This window comes from Sminthopsis crassicaudata, chromosome 6 (genome assembly GCF_048593235.1).
Source record: "Sminthopsis crassicaudata isolate SCR6 chromosome 6, ASM4859323v1, whole genome shotgun sequence".
Classification (NCBI taxonomy): Eukaryota; Metazoa; Chordata; class Mammalia; order Dasyuromorphia; family Dasyuridae; genus Sminthopsis; species Sminthopsis crassicaudata.
The window spans coordinates 246,919,101-246,934,235 of NC_133622.1; the positions used below are offsets into that span (position 1 = coordinate 246,919,101).

General features: G+C 40.2%; 2 protein-coding genes across 16 annotated transcripts in view; one reads left to right on the top strand and one right to left on the bottom strand.

The window, feature by feature from the left end:
* Positions 1–15,135, bottom strand: part of LOC141546740 (membrane-spanning 4-domains subfamily A member 6D-like) — a 276,103-nt gene that overhangs the window by 26,226 nt on the left and 234,742 nt on the right. The gene's annotated exons all lie outside the window — the stretch shown is intronic.
* On the top strand, positions 118–13,576 carry LOC141547832 (membrane-spanning 4-domains subfamily A member 14-like). Of its 2 annotated transcripts, XM_074276441.1 has the most exons (6): positions 118–406; positions 3,554–3,688; positions 4,383–4,436; positions 7,881–8,033; positions 10,000–10,101; positions 12,054–13,576. In XM_074276441.1, the coding sequence occupies exons 1-6, from the start codon at positions 263–265 to the stop codon at positions 12,195–12,197; spliced, it is 732 nt and encodes a 243-aa protein (XP_074132542.1). In that variant the 5' UTR covers positions 118–262; the 3' UTR covers positions 12,198–13,576. The 2 variants fall into 2 exon arrangements, with proteins under 2 accessions (XP_074132542.1, XP_074132543.1); XM_074276442.1 differs by lacking the exons at positions 3,554–3,688; positions 4,383–4,436 and having other exon boundaries at positions 154–406.

Sequence of the window (15,135 nt, forward strand, 5' to 3'; positions counted from 1 at the left end):
AGAAAAAAAGGCTCCTGGATGACCAAGTTCTTCAAACGTAGGATGAAAGCTCCCAAGGCTCCCACCAGCTCCATGATTCTATGACACTAGGATTCTAGAACTATGACTCCATGGCCCTGTGACTCCATGATTCTAATACCTAGTCCAGGAGCAGTCAAGCTACCCTGGTAACCTTGGCAGAGGAGCAGAGCATGATCTCGGCTGTGATGTTGGCCAGCCTGTTCGCTTAGCATATTCCTGTCAAACAATCCATTTCCTTACCATGCCACCAAAGTCTAGGGTAGTGGAGATCCAGGAACTTCCCAAGGATCCTCTCCAAACAGAACAGATAGTCATTACTGCATTTCCCTACAAGCCTCCTAAGACCCTATTGAACTTCCTGAAGGGGGAGCCGAAGATGATGGGGGTAAGTCAGACTGCCTCCAAAGTTGGGGTCAGGGTGAGAAATCATTCTTCTCTGCCTGGACCATGTCACTCATCCACTCATTTAACAAGTGCTTATTAAGGAACTACTGTGTACCAAAACCTGTGTTTGGTGCTAGGGACACAAGGAAATCACATTTTATTTCTGCGTAATTGCAGTGGATAGAGTGCTTGGCCTAGAGTCAGGAAGACTCCTTTTCATGAATTCAAATGCAACCTCAGACACTAGCTGGGTGATCCTAATTTGCGTCAGTTCCTCACCCATAAAATGAACTGGAGGAGGAAATAGTAGACCAATCAAGTTTCTTTGCCAATAAAATCTCAAATGAGATCACGAAGAGTCAGACATAACTAAAAAAAAAAAAAAAAAAAAAAACTGAACAACAATCTAGTTGATCACTGAACTGGGAAAGTAAGAGATAGGATGCCATGTTTGAAAAGTTTCCTGGTTTAACTGTTCCTGATTTACTCTGCTCCAATTACAGGCAAATGATTCTAAGAATTACCTCCTTTCTAAACCCAAACTTTAAACAGGATAAATTAGAGACAAGTTTACAGACAAGAATTAGTCTTGTGACTTGGAAATTCTTCTTGAGAATAACTATCACACTATATTGAATAAGAGGGAAAAAAAGGAAAATCTTAATTCAATGTTTAAAAATTCAAACCATACTCAGTTCCTGACTTATTATGAGTCAGTCACTATGCTAAATGCTGAGAATACAAATACAAACAGTCTTTGGTTTTTGCTTTTTAAGAGTTTAGTAACTATGTATTTTTTTGTTTTTATTTTTAATTTATGGAAGAAAACAAGCATTTCTATAACAAGTACAATAAAAAGATGATTACACATGAAACTGCAAATCTACTATGCATAACTTGCTATTCCTTTCAACCATACAACAAAATTAATCATGCAAATATTTTTAATCTTTTTTTCTTCTCTCCCTCTCCCAAGCATTATTTGATTTTATTCTATTGCATTTTTTCACTTAATAAAATTTATATTTTTCAATTACATGTAAAGATAGTTTTCAACATTATTTTTGTAAGATTTTAAGTTCCAAATTTTTTCTACCTCCTTATCTTCATTCTCCCATCCCCAAGACAGCAATAAAACTAATATAGCTTATAGATATACAATTATTTTAAGCATATTTCCATATTAGCTATGTTGAGAAAGAAAAATTGCAACAAAATGGAAAAACCATGAAAATGAAAAAAGGTGAAAATTAGTGTGCTTTGATCTGCATTCAGTCTCCAAAGTTCTTTCCCTGAGTATAAGTGGCATTTTCCAACCCAAGTCTATTGGAATTGTCTTGAACCATTGCATTGCTGACAAGTGCTAATTAAGTCTATCATAGTTGATTACTACACAATCTTGCTGTTACTATGCAGTTTTCTCCTGGATCTATCCAAACAGTATTTGTAAAAAAGACAATCCTGCCCTCAAGAAGCTTACCTTCTAATGGAAGAAAACACACAAGGGGAAAAGTTGAGAAGGGATGGATGCAAGGAACAAAGTTCAGAGTTTAGAGTTCAGTTTAGAGAAGAATAAAGATAAATTGTCTTAGGTGACCTCCTTAAAATGGAGATTCTGGGAAGAAACAGCCAATCAGAGGGAAAAGCCACAGGAATTGAAGGTATTTCCACTGAAGTCCAGGAGTACAGCCTTGAGAAAGAATCCAAACAGTAATACTGTGATAGGCTGCCAAGAGCTGGCAATCGATGACTTTGGGTAATCCAGATTGCCTTGCCCAAAATAGCTACTTAATAAATGTTTATTTGTAATTTGGAATTTTTGGTATGCAGTCAACTCTCAATGCCCTAAACTCTCAGGAGTCAATATTTGCTTAAGGAGGAAAAATTTCAGGCAGTGTTCTGGAAGAAGATATCTTCAGGAATAATGATTTGAAGCTAAGAAAAGGAGAAGGGGTAATTACCTTTCAAAGAACTAACATAAGGAAGTACCAAACCTAGTCAATCCAATCTAATTATGACTCTGCTAATTAATAACTAAAACATAAATAAAAGCTTCTGTGACCACAAAAAATAATAATAATAAATAAATAAATGTTTATTTGAATAAGTAAAAGAGAAAAGCAAGTTTTGGCAGCATCTCCCCCAAAGTCCCACTAGTACATAATACATGTGATGTGACTCATTAAAAACATAAATGCTCAAATATAATGGACAGAATAACTTAGTGGAGTTAAAACCCTGAATTGATAAGGCATGAAGACTTGTTCCCTTTGTCTCACTCCACATAAAATACTTGGTTTGGAATCCTTCTAATGCAATTGACAAAAAGATGGGCTGGAATCTCAAACCCTTGCTCAATGTAGGATCCTTAGCTATCCACTATGCAACCCCTCTGCCCATCAATGCTCTTTACATAATAGGTATTTATTAACCTTCATTAAATGAATAAAAATAATTATATTTTGATCTATCACTTGTTTCCTCTTTCTCTCCTCCCAATTGTAACTTGGATGACTACTGACCTTGGAAAGGTTTTCCACAGGTGCAGTACTGAGTCAGAATTAGGGCCAATACAAACATTTACTTAGATCTTCCCTGAGCTATCCTCTCCTGACATGGGTAGAATATAATTCTGCAATAGTGATATCACCCTAAGGATGTTCTGAGACAAAACTGTGGGTGAGGGCAGGGCTGAACTGGGAGAGACAATGACCAGTCAGGAACAGAGAGATTATCTTCTGAAGGTAGAACTCTTTAGGCCTATTTCACATCCTTCTCTGAGGAGGTTTCTCCTTCTGAGGTCAGGCTGCTGGGTCTTTCTCATCTCTAGCCAAGTGAAGGCCTATCAATCAAGCAATAAAATAAGCCTTTAATATGTGCATTGTAGTTAAATACTGAGGATACAAAAAAAAAAAAAAAAGACAAACCTCTGCCCTTTCCTTCAAGGAGCTCACAATCAAATGGATCTAGATGGAGAAGATAAAATAATTTTGAGGGGTCACCCAAAGAATTCAGCATCCTCCCCTAATCCTGGGCCAGGAGAGCTCTTCCTGAGCTCCCAAAGAAATAGATTAGGCTGAATATCTTTTTAAAAAGCAAACCATTTTTAAACCAACCTCCTTATTTTGACCCATTTCTCTTTATGCAGGTTTTCCAGATTTTATTGGGTCTAATTATCACTGCCATGGGGTACATTTTATGGCACAGTGTCAACAAACTTCATCTTCAAAAAAATTATCCTATTATCTTTGTCACAGGGTATCCATTCTGGGCAGGAGCATGTGTGAGTATAGTAAATAATATAGAGACAAAACAGAGGATTCCCTGGCAGTGTTTGTGATCCTGATTATAGAATATGGGTGAGAGTGTGGACTTGTAGATGACCAGGGATGAGAAGGCATGTTCCCATAGCATCCATGGGAAAGAGGGCAGTAGAAACAGGCCCCAGTCATCCCACTATGGTGCCTCTGGTGAGTGGTGCCATCTTACCACACTCTGTGTATTCACTTATTACCACTGTACAAATTACACTTTCAGTAAATAGATTGCTGTCTATCTGAGGAGCCTAGCCTTAAGATGGCTTAACTGGTGAAGCGAGTAATGGGGGAAGGATATGACAGTCCTGGTCACATAGCTATTTCTAGGGTTAGGGTTGAGGGTGGACATCTCTATAAAGAAATCTGCATCAGAGGCCACGGTTCCCAATAATCCAGTGGATTAGATGGCCCTGGAGGTCCCCACAGATCTAGACAAAGGTCTCTAAGCTCTTCTGGGTATTGAGCACATACATAGCTGACCCAGAGCTTACCTATTCCACCATGGTGTTTATCTTCCCCACTGGGGATCCTTGACTCCATCCTGAGCTATGGTGACAACTTGGGGAGGGAATGTCAGTCAATCAACAAGTCTTTCTTAAATATAAGTCTTTCTTAAGACCCTTTAGGGTCTACTTTGTAACCAATGTGTTCTCTCAACAGTATGTTATTACAGGATACTTCACAATTCTTAATGAAATAAAACATCCTCGCTGGGTAAGAACAATCTCTTGACATATCAAAATTTCCATGTAGTTTAATAGTTACTGATTAAAAGCTTTCAGAAATCGCCAGGTCCATAGTGATTTTCCATGGCCTATCTAAATGGAAATCAGACTTTCTATTTGTTAATGCATCAACTCCCTACATTATTATGGAGATCTAATTTGTTTGGGTTTAAAAAAAATAAATTGATCTTCAAAAACTGCTATGCTGAGCCTTAAAAACCAAAATTTCCATGAAAAAATTCTCAGAGGGGCAGCTAGGTGGCGCAGTGGATAGAGCACCAGCCTTGAATTCAGGAGGACCCAGTTCAAATCTGGTCTCAGACACTTCACACTTCCTAGCTGTGTGACCTGGGCAAGTCACTTAACTCCAGCCTCAAAAAAAAAAAAAAAAAGAAAGAAAGAAAAGAAAAAGAAAAAGAAAAAATTCTCAGAAAGAAATATGGTCCAAAGCTTTAGAATCATGAATTCCCAATATATAATAATCACATAATCATAATAATTTCAACAAAAGCTAGCATTTCTTTAAAGTTCACAGAGTGCTTTGCAAATATCATCTGATTTGATTAACAACCCTGGGAATAAGATGCTATGTTACATTTTGCACTTGAGATCACTAAGGAAGGGAAAAGATTCGGAGATTGGGCCAAAGTCACATAGCCAGTTAGTGTCTGAGACTGGATTTGAACTTGGGTTTTCTTGACTCCAGGTCCACTCTATCCATTGAGCCACATGGCTATGCTATCATCCAGTCCATGCAGCAGTAGAACTAAAAAGGAATTCCCTCTGGGAGAATAAGTAGTCATTCTGTCTTTGCTTAAAGGAATCTGGATATTTCTAATTACTGATATCAAAAAATTTCCCTGATATCAAAACTAATCTATCTCTGTTGCCCTTGACCCAAACCCTTATTTCCCTCTGGTCCTAATTGTGTCCTCTGGGACTGGGTATATCCCCACAAGACCATTTCCACATGACCCAACAATTGTCACAGATTTGAACATCCCTTCGGTGGGTGAGTCTCTGTAGGTTTAACATTCATAGTTCCCTCAAATAATTCTCATGTGGCATGAAAGGAAGACCTTTAGCACTATGGCTGTGCTCCCAATGGCCCTCCTAAATGATTTCACCTCACTGAACTGTCTTCGAGATGGGGTCACACCAGGACAGAAGAGACTGAGCTATCATGGCCTGCCAGTGGAGCTTGCCTTGGCTCTTCTGGTTGCCATGTCATAGTGTTGATTTATATTAGGCTTGCATGCCATTCAAACCCACAGCACTTTTTCAGTCACATTTAGTCATCCCTTCTTTTTAATTGCCATGTTAGTTAATTCTTTGGCCCTCTGTGTAAATTGTTGTGGATGAGCTTGAAAATATAAGCATGGAGTAATGGATAGAGAACTGACCTCAAACACAGCATTCAAGTTCTACCTTTGATGCACACTGGATGTCACTAAGCTGCTCAGTAATCTCCACAACCACAAGTTGCAGAGAAGGTGCTAACCTGCATTAGTAGAAGAGATCACTTCATGTGGGAGTCCCTCTATCAATGGAATCAAAAATCCAAAGTCTAACCCTACATATCATCATAGTCTATTCAAGCCAATGTTGTTTTAAATATCTTATTTGAATATTTAAATATCTTATTCAATCTTGACTCTGCCATCTGATGTGTTAGCTATCCATTGTAGCTTTGTGTCATTTCCAAAATTCATATCCATGTTTTCATCCAAATTATTGACAAACATATTAAACATAGGACAAAGACTAAATTTCTGGGATTCTTCTGTGGAGACCAACTTCCAAGTTGACATCAAATAAATAATGATGATTCTGGCTTTGTCATCCCAATAGTTATGAATCCAGTTCATTATACCATCACATAAACCGTACCTATCCACTTTTTTTACAAGGACAATATGAGAGATTTTTCTCAAATGCTCTGTTAAAGTATATCTACAATATCCCCTTGTTCTTTTTTAAATGTATACATATATTTAAATTTTAAATTCAAATAAAAAATGACAAAAGAAAAAATATTGCCATATACACAGCAGACCATAGGAAAAGATTCAAAACAAAACCATAAATTTTCATTTCAAGAAAATCTATGTAATACTCATATTATTTTCAAAGCTCTCTGGCTTTTCTTTGCCTCCTTATTTTTATTTTCTCTGATGCGTACTTTTTATTCTTTTCCTCCCTCCCCACTACTTGAAGAAAACATGGATAATCAGAGAAGCATGGATATATACATATATGCATATCTGTGTATATATGTTATGTGTATTTATGTATATTAGTACATATACATTTAGAGGTATCTAGAAACATATAGAGCATTTCCTATACCACAGCAGTATTCTAACCCAATTCTGTCTGAGAGATTTTGTATGAAAGTTTTTTTCCCAAATTTTCTGCAATCCTCCTATTCTTGGATACATAGGTTTTATTTATGTCAAAAAAAATTAATTTAAAACAATTGAAATTATTCATTTTATACTTCAATAATGCTTTTCCTTATAGTATGATTTAAGGTCTGATACTGTTGAATTTACTTCCTTTACATTTTTCTGTAATGTTCTGGTTAGCTTTCTTGAGGGCCTTCAGACCAGCCTTGATCTCAAGAGAATAATCACCACAAGAATAGTCAGGAATAAAGTCCAAAGTCTTTATTATCTCCTTCACAGGCTGTCTCCTTCGCCTGGGGCTGAGCTAGCTTTCTGAGGGACCTTCAGATGGGCCTTGGTCGTCTTAGTGGAGGAATGCAGGAGGCAGGAAAGCCACCAGGATGGTGGGAGATGGAATGCCCCTCTTCCAGTCCTTGTTGGCTCTTAAATACCTTATTGTAATTACATCATTAAAGCATATTGATTATGTGTGAACTTAGACAATCATTAAATCACCCTGCTAAGTACTAAGTATATATGTGAACTAGAGAACCATCATCTCATCAATTCTTCCAAGTTACCACCTTGTTTCAAGTAGACTTCTCCAGAGTTCTGGCTCTGTACATTTTCCCCTCAGTTTCCTGACCTTTTGCTCTTCCAAATGAATTTTACATTTTTTTCTAATTCTGTCAAATACTTTTTAATAGTATTTAATTTAATTTAATTTAATTTAATAGTAATTTAATAGTTATTCACACTCGATCCTGAGTGGCCAGTTTGAGTTGCTCCTGACTTTAAATATGTGTTCTGACTCCACTGCAGAATTCCTGGGAAGTCCAGCCTTCCTAGATTTGTGTCGTTAGCCTCTGGCGGCCCCTCACAGGTGTCCCTCTATCTCCCACTTAATCGGTGGACTTGTTCCTATCTTTGCCCACCTGGGACTCAACCTCCTTGGTTGGGTTCAGTGGCACCTTGTCCAGCTGGGGGTGAGGATGGAGGGGGCAGGGGTGCTTAGAGCCAGCTGCTGACTGCTCCTTCTCTTGCAGATGCGCATCAGTCTATACTTGGGCGTGGTGAGCACCCTGGTGGCTGCAGCGGGGATTGCTATCATTCTTTACAGCTTCCATGAAGACAATTATTTCCATTGCCGGATTCCTTCCAAGTCTGGCATATGTGCTATTGGGAGAACACTCTTTCTAGTGAGTGCTTCTGTTCTATATATCAAAATCCCACAATGCTGGCCCAATTATGTGGAATAGTAAGGCCTCATTCGCTTAAACCTCCACAAGTTCTGATTTCATTTTGATTTCAATTCAGCAAACATCCGATGACCACAGGGTAGAACGTGGTGTGGTAAATAGCTGACCCTGAAGCCAGGAAGATCTCCACAATGCGGAGACAGAGTTTACCAGCATTGGGAGAATTCCCTATACCAATGACATCACAGGTCAAGTCCCTATCCTTATCTCTCTCTCTCTAGCTGAGGTAGGAATATAAATGAAAAAAGGTGATGCCATTTCTGCCTGAAAGAGTTTTTCACTCTTCTGGTGGAAAAGAACCAGCAAAAAAAGTAACTTAAAAAAAGAAATTGAAGAGAGTGGCAATAACTATCATTGTTGGGTGGAGGATGATCAAGAAAGCCTTAAATAATGGGCAGCATTTCATATCCCCCTGGCAAAAAGCACAGCACAATGTTTTGTTTCTAGACTGAGGCAAAGGCTAAGATATAACCAATAATAGATAACAATGCTCATTTGAAAGAATAAAAATTGAAAATGGAATATTAATTAAAACTATGATTTAAAAAAATCTGTGAATTCCTGGTGGTCTGGATGAAGTAAAAATAGAATTCCTCCAAATATTGAAGTACCAGAATTTGGAGTGAACCATTAAATCCTAAGAGAAATCAGCTTGCAATTCACAGAAATAGTCCTTTATGACATTTGGTGGGAAGGGGGGATACATTAGAAGCTAGAAGCTAAAAAGAATGGATGCTGAAGCCTGTGAGTCAGAAAAGGCAAGAAGGGAGTGTGGGTCATAGGCTTTTTATGTTATATCAACAAGTGTATAAGAACCTTTCCTGATAAATGCTTTGGTGACTCAGTCTGAGATGGAATACAAGACTAGATGTACCCCACAGGTCTGATATAGATGCTTTTCAAAATATTAGCCTTTAATCTAATGGTACTCGGGCTTTTAGATTCTCCAAATTTGCAATGTATTTCATTTGATCCTCACAACAACCCTCTGAGGTAGGAACTTTCAAAGATGAGGAAAGTGAGGTTCAGAGGGGTCCCCATATGCCACAGTGATGAGAGTGAAACCCAGGGCCAATGTATTCAGGAACCACCTATCTTCATTCTGGTATGTGTCAGAAAAAAAAAATCTCAGCAAGATAATGTATAGACTTTGGGAGGGGTAAAGGTTTATCTGCTACATTCATGAAGGCAGACAGACTTCAGAGGTACTCTCAGCAACTCTCCCCCTCTTTTACAGTGAGGAAGCTGAGGGCCATCAAGCTTCAGGGATTTGACTGAAGTTAGTGTCAGAGAAGTGATTTGAACCCATGTTCTCTTATCAAGGGAACCAGTGTTCTTTTGACTGGACAAAAGAATCTTGGTTAACTCTTTCCCAGATACACCAGAAACCCCTTCTCTTCAGTTCAATGTGCTACATTCATGAACCCCCACCATGAGCTAAAGATAGATTTCTGCCTTAGAGCAGGGATGGCTAACTATCCATCTCAGCCCTTCCCCAAAGTTAGGTTGCTAAAAGTGTCCAGCACCAGAACATGCAGGGTATTCCAAAGGCCAAACACAGTGTGTGTGGGGGGGGGAGGGGGGGGCAAAGCTAGGTAGAGTCAAAATCCAGAAATCATCCAAGCTATGGTGTGTACTGGGGTGAAAGAAGTCCCCCTACTCCTAGTAGACAAAGTCACATCTTAAGCTTATGGGAAGTAGTATCTAAATGCTTAAAATGGAGAATGTCTTAATGCTGTCCTACAGGCAATACAATAAGAAAGCTAAATATGTCCGGGACAGTATGGCGCCACTCCACACGTTCTCCAATGGATGTCTGCTTTACTTGGACACAACTTTATTGTGCAACTCTGAAGAAGCCCTCCTCCTCCCTGACTATTAATTGCTCTTTTCTCTTGTTTCACAGGGAGTGTTGGCTCTGATACTTTTCCTCACTATTGCTGAATTGTGCATCACTGTGACGGTCTTAGCCTTTAAGACCAATGTAATATGGAGAAATGCCAAAGAGGTGGGAGAACGAAAAGCTCAAAATTATGTTCTTGTAACTATCATGGAGGATAACTAACTTTAGGAATTAATAATAATAAGCTAACGTTTATATTGCACTTACTATGTGCCAGACACTGTATTAAGTAATTTGAGTATTACCTCTTTTGATAGTCAAAACAACCCTCGAAGGTAGGTGCCATTACTATCCCGTTTTATAGTTGAGGCAATTGAAGGAAAGAGAGATTATAAGTGACTTGCCCAGTCACACAGATTTGAACTCTGGTCTTCCTGACTCTAAGAGACATATTCTATTACTCTGGAGCCATCTAGTGGCCCTGAGCAGAAATGTGATGCAATCCTGGCACAAGGACAGGTCAGTTGAAGGGCGGATGAGAGGTGGAAACATTTTCAGTTTGGAAGAAAGGGGACAGGCGGAGCTAGAACCAAGATGGTAGAAAAAAAGGCAGAGATCTCCCACAAACTCTTCTAAAAAACCTTTAGATAATGGCTTCGAACAAATTTTAGAGTATTCGGAAGAAAAGACTCCAACTTCTACACATTTGGCTGAAATTCTCCTTGTATTTTCCACTTCCATTCATTTCTCCATCTGTGTATATCCCTCCAGCAACGCACTGACAATTCCCCAGTAAGGCAGTGACCTGGACATAGAGGGTCAGAGAATTTGAGTGTAGTCCAATCTGCATGAGAACAAGACTCTCCATACCATTCCTGCCTGAAGAGCTCTGATGAGGAGGGCCCACCAATGCCATTATCTCCCGAGATAGCACCCTCTAAGACAGCTCTGAGATTTAGGAAGATTTCTGGATGGCAAGCCTAAATTGCTTTTTGCTAACTCCTATTCATTACCACATTGTTCCTAGTTCTGACCCTAGTTCTACAGATTTGACTCAATCTCTTTTTCAAAGGGCAATGATCATACTCCTCCCTGATTCTTCTCTCTAGAATAATGTTTTCTCTTCTGCCTACACAGTCTAGGAAGAATGTCTTCAAGTTCTGCAAAAGATCCTGGAGTTCATCTAGTTCAGTGCCCATGGCATTTTCTTTCAGAAGGGCAAACGGTGGCCTAGAAAGGTGCTGAGGGTCACACAAGAGCCAGGATGTGATCATGGATGATCTGACATTAAATTCAATAAGTTCCATCTCCCCAGAGACTTTGGGGAGGGAACAGAGAGAATAAGCATCTATAAAGTGCTTGTCATACGGCAGGTGCCCTACCCAGGTAGCTAGTAAGTGTCTGAGGACCAGGACTCTAAGCACTGTGCCCTGTGGCTGCCTACTGGTGGTGTTGGAGAAGAGATTTAGTTGGATTATGTGTGTTCTGATGATGCCTCCAACTCTGGGATTCTCTGATATTAATCTAAACCTGAGTTAACAGACATGACCAGCATTAACTTAGTTAAAATAGAGTTTAAGCTCTTTGAGGATATTAACTAAGTCTTATATTTCTATTCTCCTCAGCACTTAGCTCAGCTCTGAGCACACAGTGATCACTTAATAAATGCCCCCATTACTTTCTCCATTAACTCAATAATAAAGGCAGTTAAGATGTTAGAAATGAGAAAAGTGGCTAGTAATAGCCCTCTGAGAAGAGAAAGAATAGAGAATCTTCAGATCATAGTTTTAAAGCCTAAAAGCTCCACATCCACTTTGTCATCTCACGGCAGGTAATGTAGAGAGAGGCCCAGAGCGATGAAGGATCTTGGTCAATATCACAGCAATAGCAAAAGTGGATTCCCAGAACTGATATATAGATCCTTTAACCCTACATCCCCCCATCTTTCTGCTGAGACAACTGAGGAGAAGACAGGGAGGATGTACAAACATCTGGCAGTCACTGGCAGTCACTGGAAAGATTCGGAATTCATGTGTAAGGAATAGTGGGAAGGAGGATGATAGACACAAAGAGATTGTGGTGAGTTTAATGGGTCCTTTTTCTGGTTGGCTTTACAGGTAGTGTTTTTCTTGCCTACTGAAGGCAAGGAACCTGGACATCATGAAGAGGAAAGACCGTTCCAGTTCCAGATTCAAGCAAACCCTGCTGGCCAAAACGAGAAGGAGCTCTCTGTCTCCTTAATTGGGGATTATACTTTCTAAAGCTGAGCTTCAAGAGGCCTGGTAGCCTTCTTGCCCTTCCCTTTTTAACTTCCCCTCTCTCCCTTCTTCTGTCTCATTCTCCTCTTTCCTCCTTCTCTTTTCCTTCCCCCAAATTAGAGGAAGAACCCAGAGAAAGTCTCTCTCTACAAATTAAATTCACTAAGAGAATTTACAAAAGTTCCCCTTTTCGGCAGCAGCAGTTCACTCAGAGAATCCATTCTAAGTCACCTTTCTCCAGGTCAATTTCAACAAGACATGTCTACGAGTTCCCTCTATTTTTGTTCCAAGATCACTGAACAAATGTATTGAATTTCTACTACCTTCTGCCCAAGTTCACCAAGAGGATTCTTCTGAGGTCCCGCTTTTTCCAACCCAAGTTCAGAGAGACGTCTTCTCAGTTCCAGCTTTCTCCAGATCAAAGTCAGAGAGGATCCTTGTCATAGTTTTTCCAACTCCAGGTCATTGAGAGTATTCACTAAAATCCCCCTTTCCAACTCCCTTCCTCCTTCCTCTGAACCAAGGTCATGGATAGCATACACTCAAGTTCCTCTAATATGGTATTCTAAAGATACCAGGCCACATAGCATAGAAAAACATATTTTAGCCACTTCCGTTTGATACCATTCACTGGTAAAGCTTTAGTGAGTAGGCCTAAAGATTCTAAACCAAAAGCTAAAGGACTGGAGGCTCTCCCAGAAAGGAACTGGGTCACATTTTCTCTTGTTGGCTTAGGTTTCAATGAATGGAAAAGCTGGGAACTGCCTACCTATATATGTTATCAAAGTGATAGCACATAGGTTGCGCTTTGGCTCGCTCTTGATGAAGGCTCAACCCTGGCAATAGAGAAAGTCTTTGTCAAAGTGTTCCTGCAGATGACCCCATTGAGAATAGGATAGAAGGAGGGTGTAGAAGAGGGTTCTGGGATCTTGGTAGGTTCTTAGAAACTATCAATGCTTTATTTTTTTTTTTTTTTCTGTTTTCAAATCCCCAAACACTAGAAAAGGGTCAACATAAAAATCACTGTGAACAATCCCTTTGAGGAATGGGATAAAAGGAGGGTATAGAAGTGGGTTCTGGTATTCTGGTGGGTTTTTAGAAGCCATTGGTACTTTCTGCTTTTAAATTCCCAAGCACCAGAAATGGGTCAATATGAAAAGCTTAAGGAGTCACCTGAGGCTTTTCAAGGATTAAGCCCTTGAGAGGAGAATTTAACATGCAAAGGACAATGAAACCAAGAGGAGCCTGGCTCCTTTCTATTGGGAGGAACATTTTTCCTTCTGAGTATCCCTAACAACTCTGCAGTCCTCCCCTGCACCCCAACACCCCTGGAGTCCCTGATTTTGAACAATTACTTTTGCAAATACATCTTTTGTCTCAAACTTGTCTCATCATTCTTTGCAATTCCAAATGGCAAGAGGACATCAATCCTACAAGCATTTATTACCTTCTCTGTAGGTCAGCCACTATGTCCGTGCCCTGAGAGTATACTCTGGTGAGGAAAGGGAACCATACATAAATTCAGAATACAAAGTAACTTTGGGAAAATCATTGACTAGACTTGGGGAGGGTGCTGAGGAAATCATTTCTGTCGGTGCTGCTAGAACTTAAGCCTTAAAATTAAGCTGGAATTCGAAGGGGTGAAGATGAAGAGGGAATACAAAATAGGCTTGGTGGCCAGACCTACAAAAGCCTAAGGTCAAGGACCAGCACAGGCCCTTTCTGAGGCTGGAGGGAAGTGGAGAAGGTCAGAATTGTGCATGGTCCACCAGCATCATCTGCTGCCATCTGTGCTCTGTCCTTACAGAATAATGGGCACTAGGGGACACAGAGCCCTGGGCTGGAGTAGGGAGGACTCCTCTCCCAGACTTCTGATGCAGCCCCTGACCCTCAGGCACTGTGGGATCTTTCAAGTCATTGAACTCTCTGTGCCTCAGTTTCCTCATTTGTGAGATAAACTGGAGAAGGAAATGGCCAAGAAGTCCCCAGATCATGTCACAGGAGTGAAATGCCTGAACCACCAACTCAGAATGAGTGAGGCTGTCAGATGGGAGCTTTTTGACAAACTTCAAACGTCCCGTATTCATTCCTCCTTTTCCGCGCTCTTGGGGAATGAAGGAGCCTCCCTCCTTAGCAAAGTGCCCTCTTGATGGAGGCCTTCGGCTCCATTCCTTCTCATCTCCTCCAGGACTTTCCACTTGTCTCGTTAAGTTTCTCCCTTGCCAGGCTGTCCCAGTGTCTCAGAACAATTCGCGCATTATTACTTGCCATGTACAAGATACTAAACTAGGAGCTGGGGAAAGATGGACACCAATGACACAGCCTCTGTATACGAGGAACTTCAGAGCCATTTCTTCAGCTTTGGGCCATGGAAGAAGGAGAGGTATATGACAGGGTAGGAAGCTTAAACTTTTTACATGGTTTTACGTGGTTTTACACAGACAATTGAGGAGTGGGACTTGTACTCAGAAAAGAACAGGAGTAAGAAGGAACCAAGCAGGATGAAGAGGTGTAGAGAATGTCTAAAAGGAGGAGACTAAACCAGAAAAGCCTGAACTTTATCCAGGATTGTTCATAAATAATCAGAAAAAAAAAATTAGTTGCCCTGAGGCTTCCAGCCATCTTGCAAAAAGGAAGTGGAAGATTTTGAGAGGTTGGGATGGGCAGACAGTATCCTCTGGGACTGTGGGAATGGCAAGGTGGCCAGTTTAGCTGAGACAGAGAAAGGGTAACGTGAAATCAATCTGTGAAGGGAAGCTGGGCAATCCTCCCTGGCATTTCAAGAGGAGGAAACCAATGGTGAGATGAACTAATGACCTGAACTCCATCACTGAGTACAGAAAGCAGGAGCCACACCGGGGTCCTCTCGGCATGAAATCCAAAGCCTTACCTGCCATGCCATTCATTCTCAAGGCTCCTTTTCACATATGAGGAAATAGGC